The sequence below is a fragment of the Lutjanus erythropterus genome, chromosome 12, assembly GCF_056507025.1.
Source record: "Lutjanus erythropterus isolate fLutEry1 chromosome 12, fLutEry1.hap2, whole genome shotgun sequence".
NCBI lineage: Eukaryota > Metazoa > Chordata > Actinopteri > Lutjaniformes > Lutjanidae > Lutjanus > Lutjanus erythropterus.
Genome location: NC_139328.1, coordinates 20,484,014 through 20,507,005, shown reverse-complemented (window position 1 = coordinate 20,507,005; position 22,992 = coordinate 20,484,014). Strand labels below are relative to the sequence as shown.

General features: G+C 38.9%; 2 protein-coding genes across 5 annotated transcripts in view; one reads left to right on the top strand and one right to left on the bottom strand.

Moving 5' to 3' along the window:
• prkci (protein kinase C, iota) overlaps window positions 1-5,173 on the bottom strand; it is a 40,913-nt gene extending 35,740 nt beyond the window's left edge. Inside the window, exon 1 of the mRNA XM_084733249.1 lies at window positions 4,784-5,173. Within this exon, the coding sequence (XP_084589375.1) occupies window positions 4,784-4,866 (83 nt within the window). The 5' untranslated portion in view covers window positions 4,867-5,173. The remainder of the gene's footprint in view (window positions 1-4,783) is intronic.
• Window positions 5,174-7,062: 1,889 nt separating this feature from the next.
• Window positions 7,063-21,035, top strand: phc3a (polyhomeotic homolog 3a). Of its 4 annotated transcripts, none has more exons than XM_084733246.1 (15): window positions 7,064-7,232; window positions 8,955-9,184; window positions 10,661-10,816; window positions 10,909-10,989; window positions 11,801-11,959; window positions 12,120-12,209; window positions 12,479-12,683; window positions 13,837-14,510; window positions 15,399-15,522; window positions 15,639-15,910; window positions 16,608-16,767; window positions 16,853-16,970; window positions 18,307-18,436; window positions 18,692-18,983; window positions 20,323-21,035. In XM_084733246.1, exons 1-15 carry the CDS (start codon window positions 7,205-7,207, stop codon window positions 20,475-20,477), a joined length of 2,874 nt encoding a protein of 957 aa, XP_084589372.1. In that variant the 5' UTR covers window positions 7,064-7,204; the 3' UTR covers window positions 20,478-21,035. The 4 variants fall into 4 exon arrangements, with proteins under 4 accessions (XP_084589374.1, XP_084589372.1, XP_084589371.1 ...); XM_084733245.1 differs by having other exon boundaries at window positions 15,636-15,910; XM_084733247.1 differs by having other exon boundaries at window positions 7,067-7,228; window positions 15,636-15,910.
• The last annotated feature ends 1,957 nt before the right edge of the window (window positions 21,036-22,992 follow it).

Genomic DNA, 22,992 nt, shown 5'->3' with positions numbered 1-22,992 from the left:
AATCCACACAAGTATTAATTAATAGGGTTAGGAGAAGAAAAATACATTAAGTACTGTGATTCTTTTCTTTTAGTGATTCCTGAATCAAATTTTTTATTCTTGAATACATTTTATATAATCCTAATAACTAGCGCTTAGTGTGTTAGCTCGATCCTAACAGATAATGTGAATTACCATATATGGGCTAATGCTAACTGAAATTAGCACTGCAATCGCATTATCAAACGGACGCACTTCACATGCTTAACATAAAACAATATATGTGTTCATACTTTCAGGCAGATAATTCCTCTGTTCTGCTCTGAAACAAACTAATAGCTGCTGACTTCACAACACAATCTCAGTCTGTAACTCTGGCTTCAACATTTTATACCTGACAAGCTACAGCAACCTCAAAGAGTTACAACTCAAACTCAAAATTCCCATTGGGTTTGTGTGAAGAATGTTACTCTAAAGGCTCATATTTGTGCTATGTGTAGTTTTCAGTGGCTCCATTAATTTTGGCTTGACATCTCATTTTACTTACTGTTTTCAAATGGCACTAGCTTGATGATAAGGAACAGCTACAAGTAGCTGTTTACCTCAAAAAGTATTTTACTTACTACATCATGTATTTAGTAGATCCAGAGCCAACCTACAGGATCAAGGCTGATATATAGGTATTTTTTTAAGTGTATTATCTATATAAAGCCTTATTCATTTTGTGCTCCTTTCTTTGTCAGCTGTCGAAAAACACTCCCTTGGGCCCCATTAAAATACTTTAAATATATACAGAAGACTATAGGAAGCAATAAATAACAAGCCTTCAAGGGAAAGCTGTGATGCAAGTTATATACGGTATGTTCTTTACGAAGGCCTATTAAACTGTCAAGCATTAGTTTGTTTAGGCCTATAACTGTAGTGTACGCCCACAATAGTGTATGTGAGCAGCTGTATTATGTAAGAAAAAATATAATTAATAAAATCACAATTATTAAATACTATACAGATTTTTTTAAAAAAAGCAAAACAAAAGTGACCTTCAATGTCTGTAATACAATAAACGGTCTCCATTTTTTCTATAAACAGTCAATGTTTATTCACAGGGGTCCCAACAGTACTACACTCTAGAGCTAAAAAGATACATCAATTAACTGACTAATCAATCAAAACAAAATGAATTGCTAACTATTTTGATAGTTGGTAAATCCTTTCAGTCACTTTGTAAGCAAAAAATGTCAAATCTTCGCTTGTACAAGGGGATCTGCCATTTTTCTCTTGTTTGAGAGAAATTGAAAATAATAAAAAACAATTGTGAGTTGCAGCGCTACCACGTGATTCTTTCATATCTACGACCATTGTACAGCATCAGCATCCCTGTCAGTCTGTAGTCATGTGGTCAGTGCATTTGCAGCCTTCTCTATTGACCATTAGTCTGACTGAGAACAAAATGAAGATGAGCCAGTGACAGGCTGAGACAGCTACAGGCTGACACCAGTCTGCTGGTGCTGGCACTGACCAACAACAGACATGCAAATAGGAGAGAATGGACCCAAAAAGAACACTACACTGAAAATAGAAAAGCTGAGACACTACCACAGAGCAAGGCCACTGAGAGCGTCAGGTTTAATTTGGTGTTTAGATGTTTTTTTTTCAGCTCAAACAAATCACTCTGTCAGCTAAGCTCATTGATTATCCCTTTTAAACACAAATGGAACTAAAAAGTGAAATGAGCTGGTGTAATGTTAGGATGGTAAAGATCCCTGCTGACTCTCCATCCTTGATGCCACATGATGGAGAGTGGTGAGCATTACATGTTTACTACAGTTGCAACTAACAATTGTTTTCATTATTGATTATTCTGCCATTCATTTTTTTTCCAATTAATCAAACTGAATCATCAATCATGTTAAAAAAAAAAAAAAAAAAAAAAAAAAAAGCTCAATCACAAATTTGCAGAGCACAAGGGCAAGTTTTCAATTGTTTTGCTTTGTCTGACCAAAAGCCCAAAAACTTTAGTATTATATATTGTATGCCAATGAGAAGGAGCAAATGCTGATGTTTGAGAAGCTGGAATCTGAAAATATGCAGCATTTTTCCACTGTCTCTGCTTGCAAACTAATCAATTATCAACATAGTTGCTTTTTATTTTTTGTAATGGCCAACTAAATTAACCAACTAATTGTTTCAGCTCTAATGTTTACATCACTTAGTCAATAGTTTTGTGCACATTTTAATTATATTGTTTTAGAGGGCTTAGTCTTGAAAGTTGGGCAGTTAAAATCTATGCTGGAAACAGTACTGATATGTTACCTGATCTATCAGTACTCTAAAATATTGATTTGGTGCATTTCTACCTCTTTGATTTCCCACAGCTAACTTCTGCAGACAAACAATAACAACACCTTTATAGTCCTGGCTTAATGCATCATGATAGGCAAACAATAAGACCATTTTAAAGTATTCCCTCTTTGGCAACATAGCTGAGATTCCTCAGAAGCAACCTCATAAATACTTTAGATGCTTTGTTCTATGAGATGACACCTAATGATCACCACACACCACAGTGTTCCTGAGGTGTGTCACAGAACTAGTCAGAAATATAACAGGTCTGGCTGAAGTGACTTGCACTTCACGTTTTTCAAGTCTTAGCTGGGCTCCAGTCAGTGGCTCTATCAAACAGAGACAGTGGGGCGGGGAGTGTCACGAAAACAACTAAGTGACCAATGATTTCCATAATCTCATCCAAGGGTGAAAATAAAAGAGCTGACCTGCCTCTGCCAGGCTTAGAATGACACAAGGTCAAAGCATTGACAGCTCCATATACACATAGACAATATCACAGATGGATAGTACATTGATGTCTAAAATCTATTGTTGGTCTTGTGTCCAAGTTTCTTTCCCCCTCCAAGGGGAGCGGCTTGAGAGCCCCTTGATTAGGGCTCAATTTAGGTTAAAGCAACTACTTTCATTTTGTGTTTATTTTAGAGGCCCCTGTGGACAAAAGAGGCAGTAGCCATAACAGCAGAGTATAACATCAAAAATAAAATTAATAAAAATCTCCTCCTGCTTCTTTTTAACTGATGAAGGTACTACTCACTGTAACTGCCTGGAACAATGTAAACAAACTCTTCCAGGCTGCATGCCATAAGTCCTTTCATCTGATTTTCAAAGGGAATCTGACCCAATCCAACCCGATGGCAGGCATTAAGAAATAAGAGTCATTCTATAGACATAGTCAATCTTCTAGCTGATGGTCTTCTTTGCTTATATAGGTCATACAGAGGTATCAGTATAAAACTATTTCATTCCCCATTAAAAACTCCTAGAAGTACCTTTAACATTAGGTGCCACAGAAAATACTGGTTAGGTTTACAGCTGAAACAATAAATTGATTAACTTTTTATCCATTTAGGTCGTTTAATGAAGCAAAAAATGTCAATTTCTAGACCCTGCTTCCTGCTTCTCAAATGTGATGATTTGCATTTCTCTGTTTTATAACATTGTAAACTGAATATGTTTGGGTTGTGGACGAGGATGGTCCGAGACAGATACCGGTATCATAAAAAGCTGGTATTGGTATCTGTGATTACGAGAGTCTATGCAACAATTTGACATCACATAACTTATTAGCCCCAGAATGGACCCTACTACTACCCCCTTAATTTTCCCAGGATGGCAAAGTCATGTTCGATGTATATCTATGTATTAACGTATTTATTCATATTTTAGAAATGGTTACACTGATCTAGAGCATATGATAGCAATTACAACACAGCCAAACACTGAAAAAACACAAAACACACAGGCATTGGTTCAGTACTCTGTATCAGCTAACACACAAAAGTTTTGGTATCAGAACCGGTATCAGAAAGGAAAACAACTTGTGGTGGGCATTTTTCACTATTTGACATGTCATAACCCAACTGATTTATTGCTTACAAAAAAGAATCTACATAAATAATCAAAGTGACCATTAACTGTAGCCCATTAGGGTTCAGGTTGTGTTCAGATTAAGATGAGACAACAGGCAAATTGTAAGTGAGATTTAAAAGGGTATGGTGTACATCAGTACACTGATACTTAAGAAAAACAACTGAAATTGACAGCTCAGCTTGAGCTCATAATGTCAATGCAGGGCAAGCTAATGAACATCAACGACAAAACTTAATTTGGTTTTCCCATACCTCAGCAATGATAGTTTCGACATCCATTATGATACTCTAATGACCATTATTTCCTGTTGTCATTTTGCCCATCCGTAAATATCACAGCATTGATCTTTAAACGCACGTTAACTTACCTAAACTACCAATGGTAAATTGATGTTAATCAGTGTCTAACAGCATGACAGGATAGTTGTAAACCTTATCAAACTAACATCATCTTCCTGTAACAGATAATAAAAGTAACAGCCACTGCTACAGTAGCAACTATTAGCTAACTGAGCTGACAGACTAGCTCCAAAGCTTTCAAACTGAGTCAAATCTTAGCTTTAAGCACGATCGACAACTAATTCTGACTGTATCAAAACAACCTGACAACTTCACCATCTAGCTGACATATATCATTATCAACTCAGAGAGCCTGGCTTTACACTGACAGTGTGTCTGGACAGTTTCACCTGCCTGTCTGTCTGTCTATCCGGTTAAGTTTACCTAAACCTGGTACCCAACATTAGCAAGCTGTTAGCTCTGGTAGCTAATGTTAGCTAACTGGTTAGCTACCTTTCCAAGTCTAAAACTGCTACTAGTTAGCTTATTAACAGCATCGATGACACGCCGGGAGAAACAGTGATTTTTACCCTTTATAATAAGCCTTCACCCGGACTTGGTGTGAATTCTCGCCGGGGTGGGACATGGTGCTGTCCCGCAACGTCGGCATCATAAGCTCAGCCGTGGTCAGCCCGAGTCACCGATGCCTTCCTTCCTTCTTTGGCTCTCTAGTTGTGTACCACGCCCAAAACACTTTGTTTGTATAGTCCGTCGACACACCGAGGAAACAACGAGGCAAGTGAGGATAAAAACGATGAATTTGGCCTTCTTTAGAGAAACAAAAATAACACGTAAAGTAAAGAAAAACTTGCGGGGTCCGCCAAACAACTCCCTACTGCAAAGGCCTAACGACGGACCAGTCCATTGTCGGAATGTTGGGGGTGACGTACATAGACCAGACATACAAACATGTAGTATTACGTTAAACATATAGTACGTTAAACACATTAAAATACACTATTTCATACATGTTTTCAGTTAATAAAGTATAACTGACTGAGATAATATGGTTATCATCTAAGAAAAGTCAAATAATAGCCTTCCCCAGCATTCCGACTGTACCAACTGAAGCGTTTCGTATGGGTAAGTGCTGCTTTCAAGTTCAAACACATGAGCTCGGATATCGTAGAAACCCCCAAGACATGCCGCACATTCAAGTGCTTTGGTTCGGAAGGAACAGCAACACTAACCAGTAACGACAGCCACAGCATTTTTCTGTTTTTTTCAGATATTTTTAGAAATGGGCGAGATACTTTGTGCTACCATGCTAGAAAGAAAAGAAAAGAAAAATATGAACCTACATATACACCATAATATAATTGCTTAAATAGACAACAAATTACTTTAAATATTAGCATTACATTATGGTAGCCTATTTATTTACTTGATACAATGCAAAATCGGGGATACTTTAACAAAATTACAGCAACATTAAATGCAATAATTAAATTCATTTCTGCTGCTCCCTTAGCGATTAAAACCATCTAAGTATCTTTGCTGGTATGACTGCACAGACTGCATATTATGTATAGTCTAGGGTCAAAACATTGTGCCAAGTGGTTCACGCAAATTTATCTGGTACTTAAATATTTCCGATAGAACCTGAATACCACGTAAAAAGAGCATCCTTCCTGTTCATTCTCTACTTGACTGAAACTCCTGACAGGTCGTCATGACCAGTCCCTGGGAAACCGTTTCATCTGTTATCAACAGTCCTACATAAATGCAATACTTTTCCTGTTTCTGTCCTCCCCTCCTAATATGCACCATTGTTTGTGAAGAACATACTCTAAAATCTGAAACTGGAAAAAATGCACTCTGGCTGAGATTCAACCCAAAACCTATACAGACACTTTCACCTCACAATCACTGTGCAGCCTCATTTTTTGACGATGATTTATTCGCAGTCCGAGTTTCTATAACAAATTCTACCATAACATTCGCAAACTGATTATCGGATTCTGCAATTACGTCCGGTACCCTCCATATATAGTGATTTAAAATTGTAATTTCTTTAGATGCAGTTTACAAACATAAATTAATTAATGTCTGCAGAGCACATTTTGAACAGTACAATATACACATGCAATGGGTTTTCATCCGGTATTCAGATCTTCTAGTGAGAAACACGTATCTTTCAAAAATCATATTTGAATGAGCTCAGAAAAACAGCCCTGCTTTCAGCTTTTTGAAAATCAATCTCCAGCTCACTCAAGAAGAATTTTAAATATTTACATTTTTTCTCAATCCATCCAAATCACAGCATTTGGAGATACGCTCTTCTCAAAGCTGACAGACAAATGTAGAAGGGTAAAAAGTACAATACTTCCCACTGAGACGTAGTGGCGTAAATATAAAACTATATAAAATGGAAAGAGCCCAAATAAGGACCATAAATTTGGTGATTAAGCACAGTATTTGCGTAAATGCACTTAGTTACTTTCCACCATAGTGTATCTATATGTAGATAAAGTGACCTAGGCTACTGAAAGATGTTCTCCAAGAAAATAAACCCAATGGAAGGATTATAATGTTACTGAATTTCTTTTATATCAGTCTATCATCGGGTTGTCTTGAATTTTGAAAGAGTCTCCTCCTCATGTTTTTGTGACCAGCCGCGGGTGATTTTCCACATATAGAGTTCAAATCCATGTCCTCTTCTTCCTCTTTTTGAGCGAATATTTAAAACGTTTCACCAAACGCCTGAAACCATTCAGGCGGATAAAAACGTATCTTTAACCGGTCCGACCTCTCCGGGACTCTCCGTGCGGTGACTCTCCGGCTGTGGAAGGTCCTCCCGCACTGCGAGCGGTGCTGTGTCAAAGCTTTTTTTTCACTGCCTGCTGCTGTGAACCGTCTGATTTTTTTTTTCATCTCCATTTTAGACAGTATACTGACGCACCAGGGGGCTTCATGACTGGGACAATGTGCCGGGGTCCGGTTAGTTCCTGATGGCCCATGTCCATCAATACCAGGCAGGTAACGCCGACAGGAGGTGAATGATTGTGCATGCAGCGCTGTGTGAGCGGTGAGAGCAGACCGACAGTCTGGGGTTGACATCCAGATGTGCTCAATTTGTTATCCGAGGATTCCTAAATTATGGACGGTATATTTACGATATAAGATTTGTGATCGGTCAGGGTTTATCGAGATAATCCTTTATTATCTTTTAATTGGACAGAAGCAGCTCTGCAGCAAAAAGCAATCAATATTCAAGCTGCTACAGCTGTTCAGATCATCACTGTTTAGCCTCATGAAATATATCAACAACAAAAAAATCACAATGTTAGGGCTTGATCTTTGATATTATCAAATCAATATCATCAAAATATCTTACCATATTTGGTTTTATCAGCAATTCAAAGAAAATCAAACCCTCCAGCTGTGGCACCTTTGTCTGATTTTTCTCTCTTTACAGATGTGTACTGTAGCCTGTAGTGGCACAAAATAACATTTAGAAAAATCAATTGAATAATGTGGGTGATTTACTCTTTTCATGCATATTCATTAGGTTTTTCTTTTTTTCTTCATGTAATGATGCTTTCGTATTTTCCTCTTATTTAACTTTACTTTGTTTGTTTATTTGATAGGGACGGCGCACGTTAATTAACATCAACATCATAATAAAAAAAAAAACAATATTTTTTTTTTAAGCGAAAATGCTTATTTACATCCATTCCTAGCCAGCTAACAAAAGCAGACATACAAATGACAATCTACAAATGCAAATAGAGGCTACGATACACAGGTTAGAAAAATATAAAAAAATATAAAATACAGCTTGTGTTTAGAGTATAATTTTGATGATGCACTTCATTCCAATAAAAGTTAATTATGCTCTGAAAACAGCAAAGTTTTGTTTGTGTAAATTGTTTGTTTGTTAGTTGTTTTTTTCCAAAACACACTTTTCCCAAGAACATAGACTAAAAAAAGAAATTCTACAATGGATAAATTATCTTTTAAATGTTGCATTTGTGTGACTTTATCTTCATTTTATTTGTATGCTTTTTGGATGAATTTCCTAAAGGCCAGAGCAAGTTAAAACCAAACCGCACTGAAATATTATCAGGTGTACTTTTCTACCTGTATCGTCAACGAATAAATTATTTGCATCCTTTCGGTCAGGCATCCTGTCTAGACAAATGACTTTAAAAATAAATTTCTTCGCCAAGAATATCAGAACGGAGCGATTTTACGCTATCAAATTAAGTCACATTTTCAAAACAAGATATGTCATCTCGTAAGCTTGTAATGGTGCAATAGGCTAGGGGTATTTGTGGGATAGCATTTTGTTAAAATATATCAAACTGTAGCTATTCCAGATTGTATTTTTTATAACCTGAAACTAATAAACTAAACTAATAAAAATATTTCGAAAAATAAATCACGGAAATATCTTTGCTGAATTAAAATATAACAGACTGGATTTAGTCAAGATCCCTAAAATGAGTGTCCTCAAAGTATGATGGAGTAGGTTGTATTTTGTTGATGTAGGTTATCTGTAGTAGTTTATTTGAAACACAGTATGCTACTGTAAGCTCCTGGTGTGTAGCATCTCTTTGCTGCAGAGACACAATTTAGAAACTAAACAACTACGGAGTGAAGCGGCTTAGATCCATCATCACCCTGATTCCCATTAATCGAATTTGGCTAATTAAACTCCTTCTCCTTAATTAATTAACGTCTATTTCGCCTCCACAGCTTTCCCTTTAGTGAACCTGTGTGTGACCTGGGTGGAGATGGACACGCAGAGCCCGGTAGGAGAAAAGCAGTCAGACACTAACAGGACTGTAGTCACCACCACCCCCACCACATCAGCTGCCGTCACCATGGCAACAGTCAGTCCCAGCAGCAGCGGCAGCAGCAGCAGCAGCACGTGCACCCCTGCGCCCTCCCTCAGCATCCTCTCACCCGACAGGCAGGCAGTCCAGGTAATAGACAGCGCCTGGGATTTCTGCATTGTTTGACTGTCAGCGGGTCCGGATAATAGACAGCGCCTGAACCCGCTGTATGCATGCTTTAATTTTACAGACAGGCATTTTAGGTAATAGACAGCACCTGGGACGTCTGCAGGCATTGTTTGACTTGACTGTCAGCGGGTCCAGGTGATAGACAGTGCCTTGGACCTTTGTAAAGTACGTACTGTTTAACTTGACGGTCAGGTGATCAGGTGGGACCTCTGTACAGTACGCACAAAATACTTACTGCACCTAACTTGACTGCCAGGCGTTCCAGGAAATAGACAGCCCATGCTTGCATTGTTTGACGTGGCTATCCAGCAAATAGACAATACCTCAGACAGCTGGATACATCGTTCCGTTTGAGAGGAGTTCAGGTAATAGACAGTACCTGGGAGCTCTGCATGCGTTGTTTGACTTGACAGGCAGGCTTTGCTAAATCAAAGATAGACAGCACATGTAACAGACAGTCATCTGTACTGCTGTGAACATTTGGGATAGAGGCTACTCAAATATGTTTTGTTAAACCCACCAGGAGTTATATGTTATTTTTAAAAAGTGTATTATATGCTTAAAGGCTTTTAAATATGTCAAATAATCAAAAGAAAAGTATCTTTTACAAAATGAAACTTGCATATTGTAGGAATATTCCAATCCCAACATCAAATAATGAGATTTTTTCAAAATTAAATGTTCTAAATGCCCTAATATTTTAATTTGTCAGTGCAATAAGAGCAAATGGAATACGATTTAAAAGACAAATACCCTTATGCTGCAGAGAATGGACCAAAATTAAAGAGGTAGTTTTGACTTTTTTAAGTGGGTTTGTATGACAGCAGATGGCCATCGGTAGTTTGAAGAGGCAGTAGACGTACCAGTGGAGGAAGCTAAACAATGTACTGCTGTGGACAGGGTCAGCGACAAAACATATATTAGCCACCTAAAAAAATCAATATCAGTTTAAGTATATGCTATATTTAAATTATTTTCACAGCTTTACTTTGCCATCAGACCACTGTTCATGACAGGACGCCACCATTATATAAGCCAGATATCATTCTCTCCAAACCAACCAGACTCTGTTGGGAAAAATTTCACCTTGCAGAACATGGGAGCTGCTGTTCAATTGCTGACACAATCAGTTAGTTTGTTTGTGTTATGGTGTGACTTTGGAGAATCAGAACTAACATTTTAAAACACCTAAGTCACACCATAACACAAACAAACTAACCAATCAAGGCAGCAGTAGACCAAAAACAGCAAAAAAAGAGGTAAAGTGCCTGTTTTTGCTAAAGGAGTCTGGTGGCTGTGGAGAGAGTGATATACAGTGTCTATATTTGATAATACACTGACTATGGATAAGAATGTCATACAACCCCACCACAAAAAACTCTGAACTGTCCCTTTAATTTGTAAAAAGCTTGATGTGTCCATCATGTGATGCAATAGGTGATCCAGCACGCCATCCACAGACCTCAGAGCATGGCAGCCCAGTACCTGCATCAGATGTACGCAGCCCAGCAGCAGCACCTCATGCTGCAGACAGCAGCCTTGCAGCATCACCAGCACACCCCTCACCTACAGAGTCTGGCCACCATACAGCAGGTCAGATGGTGCCTGTCATGTGTTAGTGCGAGCATGACAAGTCATTTTAACACAAGCCTCAGGGTGTGTGATGTCTCTCTTATGCTTTCCAGGCTTCGGTCTGTCAGAGGCAGTCACCTTCGTCATCTAGTGGCAGTATGGTTCATCAGCCTGCTGCTGTTTCCCAAAACTCAGTGAGTATCTGTGTTACAGCTCTCATCAATCTGATCTGCTCTCATCACAAATACTATAGTACTATAGTTACTATAGTGTTTTTCAGCCTGGACCCTATTTTCCCATGCTTTTGTGACTAATTAATAATAATTAATAATAATAACTATTTTTGAAATAAGTCTAATACTGAGCAAGATCGCTGTAGCCATCAGCTGTGAAACAGAGTGCAATATAATCCTAATCCTTGTTTTAGCCGCTGACAGGCTCAGGTTGTCATCGTAAGTGTCTGACAACATTATGGAAAGGATCATTAGAGAGAGACATTTTTGTAAAAGACAAGGATTGTTTTTGTTCAACCACAAAGACCTGTTTTAGTGCTCATGGCAAAGCCACCAGATGCCATTTACAGTCATTAAATCATCATAAAACATAATTCATTCACACTTGACAAACAGAATCAAACTCACCAGCATGGTCAACTTTCTCTTTCCCTGTTTCCTGTACTTACATGTGCTATGTGCTAGACTCGTTTATGGTGGAAAGAAAACCAAATTTTGAAGATGATGATAGATGTTGCTAGGGTACCCGAGTAAAAGCAACATCGTAGAGCTGCAGCAATCATTAATCAACATCAACTATTATGATAATCAATGTGATTAATTTTTTTAAATTAGGACAGGACCAGTTTCAGAAATAGTTGTCTACATTAGTCATTTAGACAAAAAAAACCATGGGAATTTAGGATCCAGGTTGAAAAATATCTAAGATAGCCTTTAACCCTAATTTCTTTTCTTTCTTTTATCATTTTTCATTATGCTACACCGAATCCAGATTACTTTACCAGCATCTCCAGTGACAGCGCAGCTGATTGGCCGGACCCAAGCATCCAGCTCCACTGGTGCTGCATCCACCATATCCCAGCAGGCCATGCTCCTGGGAAACAGACCGGCCAACTGTAACCAAGCTCAGATGTACCTCCGGACTCAGATGGTACAAACCTTTTCATATTGGTACTTTGCATGACTCGTTTGCCCTGTTTCTATTTTTATTGAATGCTTTATTTTGTTATGTTTTCTGACAACATGGAACTTCTTTATTTTTAACCAACAAGCCACCTGTCTCTCCCTGCTTTTTGCCTTTCTTCTGTTAGCTTATTCTAACCCCTGCAGCCACGGTGGCTGCAGTTCAATCAGACCTCCCTGCTGTCACCTCCTGCTCCTCTTTACCTACCTCCTCTCAGGTACAAACTTAGAAACAGGCACAAAATTAGAGCAAATCCATGCATGCCACAAGACAGACTGCAGTATTTTAGACTTCAAGATGTCACAGACCTTGAGCATGAGCCATGATGCAAAATTAAACCCTGTAAGTGAGAGGTAATGGGGCTTAGGATTTTTATGAATGTTAGAGAAACTATAAAGTTGCATAAAAGGAAAACATAGAGAAAGGCTGTCACACCCGTGGCTTTTACAAACAGTGTTCAGTTAGTTTCTTTTTGGACATGTTCAGGTGCAGAATCTTGCGCTGCGTGCCCACTTGCCTGGAGCTCTGGCTACGGCCCACAGTGTCATTTTAAAGCCATCGGCCCAGTCCCAATCCCTGACTCCTGCCGCCTCTTTATCCAAGACATCAATCTGCCCGCTGAAGACCAACCAGCTGACCGATACATCAGCAGAAACAGGACCGGCATCAGGAGCACAGATCATAACCCCAGGTAAGCTCATGTATTTTCAGATTTATGTGATGTGAACAAAAATCAACTTCCACATGCTGTCTACACTTATGGTAAACTTATTAAAGAGGTACGCTTCAGTCAAGTGACTTTCATCAGGTTTTTTTTTTTAAAACAAATGTCAACAAGTCTGCATATATATACTCACAAAGGGCAACCAATCGATCATCCAGCCATAGACAACAACAACTGGGAAAGGGAGGGGAAAAAAACAATACTTTCAAGGCTGCTGCAGGTAAATTAATAGTAAAACACCTAATAAAAGTGGAATAGATCACGTGTAATATATTGCAGCTGGTAGGCATATTCTGTAGATATGTTTTCTTCAACCGCTGCTTGGTACCTGATCATCTTTCAGTTAAAGGGACAGTTCTCCCCAAAACCAAAAATACATATTTTTCCCTCTTACATGTAATGCTATTTATCCATCTAGTTTGTTTTGCTATGAGTTACAGAGTTTTTGAGATATTGTCTGTAGAGTCAAATCACCAAAAACCTACACTTGAAAAATTCAACTATTATATAAAATATATGTAATGCAAAAATAGTTCCACATTAAAATGCTCACAACAGAGTCTGTGGATTATTTTGAGCAACCCGATCGTGATTTCTGGAAAGGGACACTGTTGCTGAGTTTTGGTTTATTAATGCTTTATGCACCACAAGCTGAGTGCCATCTAGTTTGGTTATATTAGAGAGAAGGCCAGTATCTCCAAAACTACTGCTACTCACACCAAAACAATCTAGATGGATAAATTGATTTTGGGGTGAACTGTCCCTTTAATCAATGACAGTATGTTTTCATCAGTATATAATCACCTGAAAATAAGAATCATTGTTTTTTTTTACCTTTGAATGACCCTCTAATATATACAGAAGGTGCAGGTTCTCTTCCATTGAGGCGGCCATGTTTCACTGCCATGTTCCTACAGTAGCCCAGAACAGACAAATAAATGCTGGTTGCGTATTGGTTGGTTGGTTGCAATCGACAACCTCACCACTAGATGCCACCAAATCCTACACACTGATCCTTTAACTGGACAGTGGCAGGTGCAACCCAGAAAAAAAGATCCTTGTTTTGTGTATTTATTAGCTTTTGTTCCTCATGTCTATCTGTGTATGGCTCTCCTTGCAGCCTACTCTCCAGTACAGACTCAAGCTCTGGTCAAGCAGCAGCTGTCCTGTCCACCAGGCCAGCGGGTGGCGCACCACCAGCTCATCCTCCATCGGACTTCAGGTGGAGCTCCAAACCACAGACAGCTGCAGCCCATCGCCCTCAGAGTAGCACCTCAAGACACCAACTCCAACCCTCTTCCTCTTTCAGTTAAAAAACTGACCACCCCCAGCACCCAGTCACAAACAAACAATGACACCCCAGCCCCTTCTTCTTCTTCTTGCTCTTCTTCTTGCTCTTCTTCTTCTTCCTCTTCTTCTTCTTCTGTCACCAGCGTGTTTGCATCATCAGCTCAGTCCTCAATTCCAGCTGCCACCGTTCAGCCTCAGCCTCCTCCTCTGGTGGCCGCTCCGCAGCGTCGGACGTCATTCCCACAAGTGCAGAACCAGCCTCCGCCTCCTCCTCCGCCTCTGGTCCTCCCCAGGATCCCCCAGAACCCCCCGGCCTCCCTCCAGAGGCTGTCCCTGCACTCGGTCCAAGCTTTGGCCATCCAGTCAGGGCGGATGCTGCTGACAGAGCAGGAGCTGCCTGTAGCGGAGGCTCTGGTCCAGATGCCTTACCAGAACCTCCCACCTCCTCAGACAGTGGCTGTTGATCTCAAAGTGCATCCGGTCAGACACAATGAAACTCCACCGGTGAGTTGCTGTGTGCTGCTGTGATGAAGCCATGAAAGGGTTGCATTTTGGCAGTGTGTGTTATTTAGATCAAGGATTTGTTGTGGTTGATGTGGTTTGATTTTTTTAGAAACTTGTCCTAAATGTGCATGTGGCTTAGCTCCCTTCAAATTTATGATTCATGATAATGAAATAATTATAATATTTATACTCATACACAAGTGTATATGTAAATACACACACACACACACACACACACACACACACACACACACACACACACATAAATGCATACATATTTAATAATTATTAAATTAATAATGATACATTTTATAGATTCCTTCCTTCCTTCCTTCCTACTGAATTGTATTTTTACACTTTATTCAGTCTGGGCTTTTTTTTTTTTTTTTTGACTCTGAATAAATGATTTTCATTTTACCAAGACCATTTGGAGGTTGTCCCAGGATGACATGCTCTGCTTTTATAAACAAAGTTTAAAAAATTAAAAAAATAATCCTCTTTGATAAACTTAAAAACCTTCAACCAAAATATATTTGATAATTAGCATGAATCACTACAGATCCTTCAGCAAACCCAGAGAGCTTGACCTTCTATTATATTTTAAAATAATTTCTGGGGTCAAGAAGTATCTCATATTTATTTTCCAAGCAAATTCTCTCCAAAATAAGGAATTGGTAGTTTTGTGAAAACACTCTCTCTTAATTTGTCATTTCTGTTCCCAACTCTTCCATCTCTTCTTTCCCTTGTAAGATGTTATACACCTTTACCATTGTATTTTAAAGATTTCCTTTGTAGTTGATCATTACATTTTCAAAAGTGAACAATCTGTAACTCTTTTATCTGTTTGCTTTTTTAATAACTTCTTATTTGTTGTGGTTTGAATTTCAGTCAGGGCAAACATGCAAAGTGAATGGACTGAGCTCAGAGGAGAGGAAAGACGAAGATTCTCCACAGACTGACAGGACTCCTACACCTCCTACCCTCACTGGGCCTCCTAAGCAGAACAGTGCAGGTAAACTATGATAATAAAAGAATAAAATAGAAAAGAACAATAAACAATAAAACCACCATTGCTTTATGAAACACGCTTCAGCCCAGTTATCTGTCATGTCTGTCATTGTTCAGCAGTGATGGCTTCATCCTCAGTCATCTCCAGCCACTCTGTGATCAAATCGCCAGTAGTTGAAGAGCCATCCCAGCTCAACAGCAACAGCAGCAACCCTCCTCCTCCGTCTCCTCCTCTACCTCCTCCTGTCCTGCCGGCAGCAGTCAGAGGCCCCAGCCAGCCACCCTCTTCCCCAGCCAGCCTCCCAGGGAGCCCTGAACGGATACTGACAACAACTGTCCTCACACACCTCGTAGAGGGCTTCGTTATCCGAGAGGGCCTGGAGCCATTCCCGGTAATTTTGATTTAAAATTAAATCTTAAACCCCCCAAATCAAAAATACATATGTAATAAAAAACATCTGAAAAACTCGGTGTAATTCCTGAATTCATGAGCTGGTTACTTAAGATGATCTACAGACCTTGTTGTGAGTAGTTTTATGTACGAACATTTTTCTGTTTTTTTTTTGAGTTTGGAGTGAACTGTGGCTTTAACTTGACATTGTGTCCTGTGTTTTGTTGTTTGGTGATATAAATAAACTATACTTGTATTGTCTGACAGTAAGAGGACGTACATCAAGCTGCATGCATGTTAACTAAGCATTGCAACACTAGTTGATAAATAATCATATAATGCCAGTTTATGTTAGAAACTTTACTCTGACAAAAAGCAAATTCACATTGCCTGAACTGTCTTGCGTCGCAGTAAGGTTAGGTTGGATCATAAACCCCTAAAAATCCAGGGAATAGTCTACATTTGCTGTTGTCCTCTGTAGCTGTCCACTAAAGTCAAAAGTAACAAGTAAAAAGCCCACCTAAATTTTAGTAACTGTAATTGCATTATTTAATAAAAAAAATAATAATGACATGTCTAGTTTTATCCAATGAGTGGAAATACAGCATTACTTTGCAACATATACTCCCAAAATGATATTATATTGTCGTTTTTGTCAGTGTGTGAGATTTTACTTTCTAAATGTGTTCTTAATGCAGGTGGTCCCCTCCTCGATGTTAGCAGACCAACAGGCTTCACTTCCTGAATCTCAGGAGATTCAAACAAACGGGGACGCAGCAGCAGACGACAGCCCGCTGGATGCTGACCAGTCGGATTCAACAGACTCTGAGATGGAAAACGACGGCCCTGCAGCAGATGGTGAGATGATGTGTGCGTGCATATACGTGTATAGATGTGTGTGATAGCGTGTGCTCGTGTGTGACTAACAGCTGGTCCTGTGAAGTTGCAGAGATGCCGGAGAATGTGGCAGGTGTGTTGCAGTGTGAGTTCTGTGGGAACAGAGGTTATGCTCACACGTTTCTGCGCTCCAAACGCTTCTGCTCCATGACGTGTGTTCGAAGGTAAATAAATCACTCACACATCAAAATGTTTCTGGTTCTCAGATTGTGCACCAACAACAGTTCAATTAAACAACAGAAAGAACGTCAAGCCGCACTGCTGCAGTGTGTGACATGTTTGTTCATCACCATGAACACACTTTAGTTTATTTAAATTGATCCCACAAATACTGATCTACTGACAGAACACTGTCTAGATCATTTAATATGTATTAATTCACACAGAAAATAGTCCCCAACAAATGCACTAGTTAGTCCTGTTTGGTGAATGTTTTATAAAAACTACAGTGTTTATGTCTGTTTGGTCTTTCATGGGATTTGCAGACAATGAGAAAAATGTAGAATAACTCCACACTTTTTGTTCTGATTTTAAAGGGATAGTTTTAATTTTTTAAAGCGGGGCTGTATGAAGTGTTGATTCATAGTCAGTGTATTACCTACAGTAGATGGTAATACTCCCCCAGTTTGGAGATGCAGCAGGAGTACAGCTGTAGCAAGCTAAGCAATGTACTGCTTTGTACACCAGTCAGCAGCAAGATGTATTTTAGCCACCTAAAAAAATCTGTCAGTTTAAGTTATGTTTAGAATATTTTCACTGCTGTTTTATAAGCCAAATATCTCCAATCAACGTAACTCCATAAATGAAATCAATCATTTTAGCTTGCAGAAGGCATGCGATGCTGGTCTACTGCTGCCTCAGTTTGTTAGTTTGTAGTGCTATTGTGTGATTTCATTGAAACCGAATTGTCCTTTTTAAACACAGTTACACAATAACACAAACAAACCAATTAAAGCTGCAGTAGACCATTTGCCTAATCACAATACCTTGGAAACTCATCCTTCAACAACTAAATGTGCCTTTGAATAGAAGTCCCTTTACTGTAGAATACAGTACAGAAGAGCTGCTCAGAGGTCGATAAAACATGACTGAAAAAGCAGTGTTTTCCTGCAAAAGAGCATCCAACCTAGGACAAATAACGATAAAACGTGCAGCATTATGTTTATTTCCTCACCACACAAGACAAGAAAAGAAATGTTGGCTGTCTCTGTGGTGTTGAGACATGCCATCTCACATCTGGAATCCATCAAGCTACATGTAGGTTATAAGAAAAAGTCTCAAGTGTATAATCACTCCGTTGTTTTCTTTTCCATCCAGGCATTACAGAGAGGACAGCTTTTAGTCCAGATACACACTATCAGCTCAGTACTTGATGGCAAATGTCCTGTCTGCACTCAGTACACACAGGAAGATAAAATCTCAAACAGCTTCTGTGTTTAGCGATGAAATCAAAACTGCAAAGCCATTGTCACGACACAAAATCTGATTCTGTGTGTTTAGGTTCAGTGTGAGTTGCACCAAGCGTATCACTTTGCTGAGAGCAGGGCGCTGGGGTCACAGGCCTGTGGGCCGGAGAGGACGACCTCCCAGCAGAGTCAACGGAGCCTCCAGAGAACATTTCCTGAGACAGGTCAGTCAATATCACTGACCTGATGCTGCAGGGATCACTGGTCACATGAGGAAGGCTGCTTTCTGGAGAACAGCTGAATGTGACAGGAGCAAAGCTTTTAAGGAGACTCCTGGCTCGTGCACGCATTTTCAAAATTACATATGTTTAGAAAAAAGACATGATGCCTTTGGGTCTTTTCACAGGTATTTTTTCCTTTTTTTCCTTGTAAGTACTTTCCACTAACAGTCTTTATCGGATGGTCTTTGTGCTTCACAGACTCAGGGGTCCTTTGGCTCAAAGGAGGCCCAGGGAGAGCAGGAGGATGAAGAGGAGGATGAACCGCCTGTTCCCATGACAACCAGGCTACGTAAACAGGCCGAGAGAGAGCGAGAGAGGGAGAGAGAGGAGGAAAGGGAGGAGGAGAGGGAGGAGGTGGGGGAGGAGGAGGAGAGAGAGGAGGAGCAGAGGATGACAGAAACCATCAGTGTCTCTGACGGAGAAGAAGACATTGGCTGTCCATCTCAGTGGAACGTAGAACAAGTGTTTTCTTACATCAACTCTCTGCCAGGTACTTCTGCCACTTTAAATAACCAGTTGTCAATGAATTTATGTCTCTTTAAGGTGCAAAGTTGAAAAGTTGTAAAATGGAGCATTATAATGACTTGAGGCCGAAAGACATGTACCACATGAACTATTCAATCACAGCCAAATATTTCCCCAAAGTGTGAAGAAGAAATATGGCAAATTTTTCAGCTGTATCAAAAATTTTCACATTAAAGTTTAGATCACATCCCTGGCCATATGTGCTTCTGTTTAACAAAATGCAATGCAAATAAACCAAAAAAAAGAAAAAAAAAAAAAAAGGTTTCTTGATACATCGGGTCATGACATGCCCCCTTTTCAATGTTGATATTAAATTCCTCCCAAACTTATGTACTATGTCTATGCCTGGCTATTCTGTTTGACTCTGAAATTCTTCACGATACGATGCAAGATCTTCTTAACAATTGTGTTTCATCTACTTTACGTGGTTATTTTGCACTGCATGTCACAGAGTTGATTTAGTAATCAATCAGTTCCCTGTGACACTTGATGTGCTTGGTTTTAGAAAAGATATTAGGGTTTTTCAAAAGTAGACATTTACTTCTTTGGTGACTGGGCACATTTTCCCAAAACAAAGTTCAAAGTGTGATGTACTGGTGAACATTTTATTACTTCTCCAAGGTTCTTTATATTTGAAGACAATACATTGATTTTCAGCATGACCACGAACATACTGTTACATTAACCTGAAAAAAAATAACATTAATTTATTTTTCCAAAACATAGTTGCTCAAATGCCTTGACTTGATAATAAACAAACAAAAAAAAATCAAATAAGCATTCTCGTTTTTGCTCATAAGTGTTGTCTGTAAAATCAGAGACCAGTTCATTCTGACAGCCTAGATTTGTTACTGTTTATTGTTCATAATACTGGCTGTAAAAATCAAAAAGATATGAGAAGAAGAATTTATGTAGGTAGGTAGCACACTTTGATTGTTTTCTTTTATTAAATTGTAGTGGCGCTTGCTGTTAAAGCAAAATAAACTGCTTTCCCTTATATATAATGCAAACAGTCTTCTGTTGCTGCCTTCAAGGACATAAAATGAATTACTTCCATCAAATTAATGCTGCCACATGTTCAAAAGAGCAACGTTAGCTTTTAAATTAACCCCTAAAAGCTGGAGCTGGCCTCTGTTTTTGGCATAGCAGGAATATATACTGTGTGTTGTATACATTTAAGGTTTGTATTTGAGTATAAATAGTTACATAGAGATAAAAAGTAAGTCATGTGTGTAAAGTGTAAACCTGCTCGGCAATAAACCCTGATTCTTTACACTCTCTTTCTCTCTTTCTTCTGTCTCCAGGTGGTCAGGATGTAGCCGAGGAGTTTCGCTCCCAGGAAATAGACGGACAGGCTCTGCTGCTGCTAACAGAGGACCACCTGGTCAGCACCATGAACCTTAAACTTGGACCTGCACTCAAACTCTGTGCCCACATTAACTCTCTGAAAGACGCATAAACCGTTAACATCTGACAGAATAGATTTGTGTTGATCTGTTCCAAGATGAAGAAAAACATCTTTAAGTTGTCTCACCTGTACTCGGACTTACTAAAACACAGAGCAGATCATGAATACACAGACTGCAGTTTTTTTCTGACACCACTGCCATGGATTTCACTCCTGACGCCTCCAGCTGTTCCTGCTGTTAGAGTGAAATCCACACACTGTCACAGCTGGGCAGATCTGTCTGTCTCCTCTCCTCATCCAATTGTAGTGATTGTAGCAGTTTGACTCCAGTTAACCATTTGTTTCAAAATGGTTTTAGAGGTCCTTTGTATTATTTGTAAACAAAGAAAACTAACTTTACATTTATGTTACTACACATGAAAGGTAAAAAGTACAATCTCAAAGTTTACAGAACAGATTATTGCCTCCTATCTTAAAGATGAAATTTGATACATTTATCATCAGCAAACAAACAGTTGTACCAATCTATGAAAACATACTGATGGCAAGGTTATTTATGTTAGTTATTATTGCCACAATTAATATACAAATAAAACCATTAAAATATTCTGCACTGGTTTGTGGTTTTGTGATGTTTTACAAAAGGTGCAATTTTTAGTGAACAAACAGACGAACATTTCGACATCTTATTCTGTCTCCATCAGAGCTGACTTTGATAAAGACAGAAGCTGAAAAGACGTTTGTCTGTTTGAACTGAAGGCTAAAAGCTGTGAGTTATGTGGTCCTGCCTGAGAATCACTCTGATTCAGTTGTTTATTACATGACATCTGAAGATTATATGTTGATGTTTATAGACTATTCATATGAAAGAAATATGAGGAATGATTTTTGAAATAAGGTGCACTGCTTTGTGTTCAGAATAGAAGGAAAAATGTTGGTGTGCCATCACAACTTGCAGTTTTTAGTGAACAATAACATTTCAACAATTTATTCTGTCTTCATCACAGTGGAAGAGGAGGCAGTTGAGATGTTTGTCTGTTTGAACAATAAAAGCTGTGATGTTCTGGAGGTTATCGTTGTGCCCCACCTCTTTCATCCTGTGGTCCTCTCTGAGAAGCACACTGATTCAGCTCATTGCTGTTGGATGACACTTGGTGAAATCCTGTCTAAATTATTCCAAATCAGCAGCTGTACTGAGAACTATTAAACAGATGTGTTTTGTTGATAATCTAACATATGAGCACAGCACAGTTACTTCATTGTGATGACTTACCTGTCTGTCTCATTAAAAGCAGCACTGATGGTAGATAAAGCTGGAGCTGAGATGAGAAGGTTTTCCCTTCATAGGAGGTGATGTTACAGGACGTCTCTCATAACGTCCTAACGTTATGGCCGTAGCCAGGTTATATAATTACAGTAAGCTACCTCATGTGTGCAGGTTTTCTTGTGGTAAATAATAACTAGGATCATCCAGTGGTTAAAATTTTAGCTGTCTGCCTTCAGAAAACAAGATAGTTAGCCAGCAAACACCCTCATTTACATAGAGGATCCTCACATTACTGAACAATTTACCATACATTAAAAAAACAAAACAAAACAAAGTAAAGATGTCTCAAACAAACAGAGCAAATTTCCAAACAGAGCGCTGTATCGCCATAAAACCACAGCTTCTTTACCCCATAGTAGTTCTGTCTCAGACCACTTTATTTACCATATGCTGAATGGTTATTATGCAATTATTTCTCAATGATGACAAAACAATGTTGCCTACCCTAGATTTAATGTTTTACATCACCTTAATTCAATGTTTTATATTCATTGTCAGGTTCAGGTTTATTAGTTTGTTTTATTGATTTAATTATTGACTGATGTAATCCATTACTCTCCAAGCCTGCATGTAAATAAATGGTCTAGTAAATAAATATACAGTATAATTATTTTATTTTTTATTATTTATTATTATTTTTTATTGTTAAATGAAAGACAATTTCTGTTAAAAAGTGTTATCTGGAATGTTAATGTGGAGCTGTAGACTAAAAGAAAAAGATCCCATCAGTTCATCACTCTGTTGATCAGCACAGTGAGTGTTTTTCCTCCTGTGATGAATTCTTGAACAACAACGCCAAAAAAACAAAAAAAAACAAAATACAAACAAACAAACAAAAAACACTGAGAGCTGAAGATGAAGCTTGGCTGAGGAAGGTGGAGATGAAAATGCAGGTGTCCAGGTTGAGGGTGGCGTGCCACCAGCGGTCTGGGAAATACAGCAGCTGATGGAAAATTTAAAATATGAGAAAACTGGTGAATATGGCGAGGTATTGTGTATATTTTACCTCTTACCTGTCATGCTGTTTATTCATCTAGAGAGTTTTGGAGACGTCGGCTGTAGAGATGTCTGCCTTCTCTCCAATATAACAGAAGCAGAAGTCACTCAGGTTGTGGAGCTCAAAAAGCCAAAACAAACATTTGAAAAACTCAACATCAGTGTCTCTTCACAGAAATCTTGACCCAGGGGATATTCCATCCAGGCTGATAAATAAGTCAGTGCTTAAGTGAAAAAGCCTGG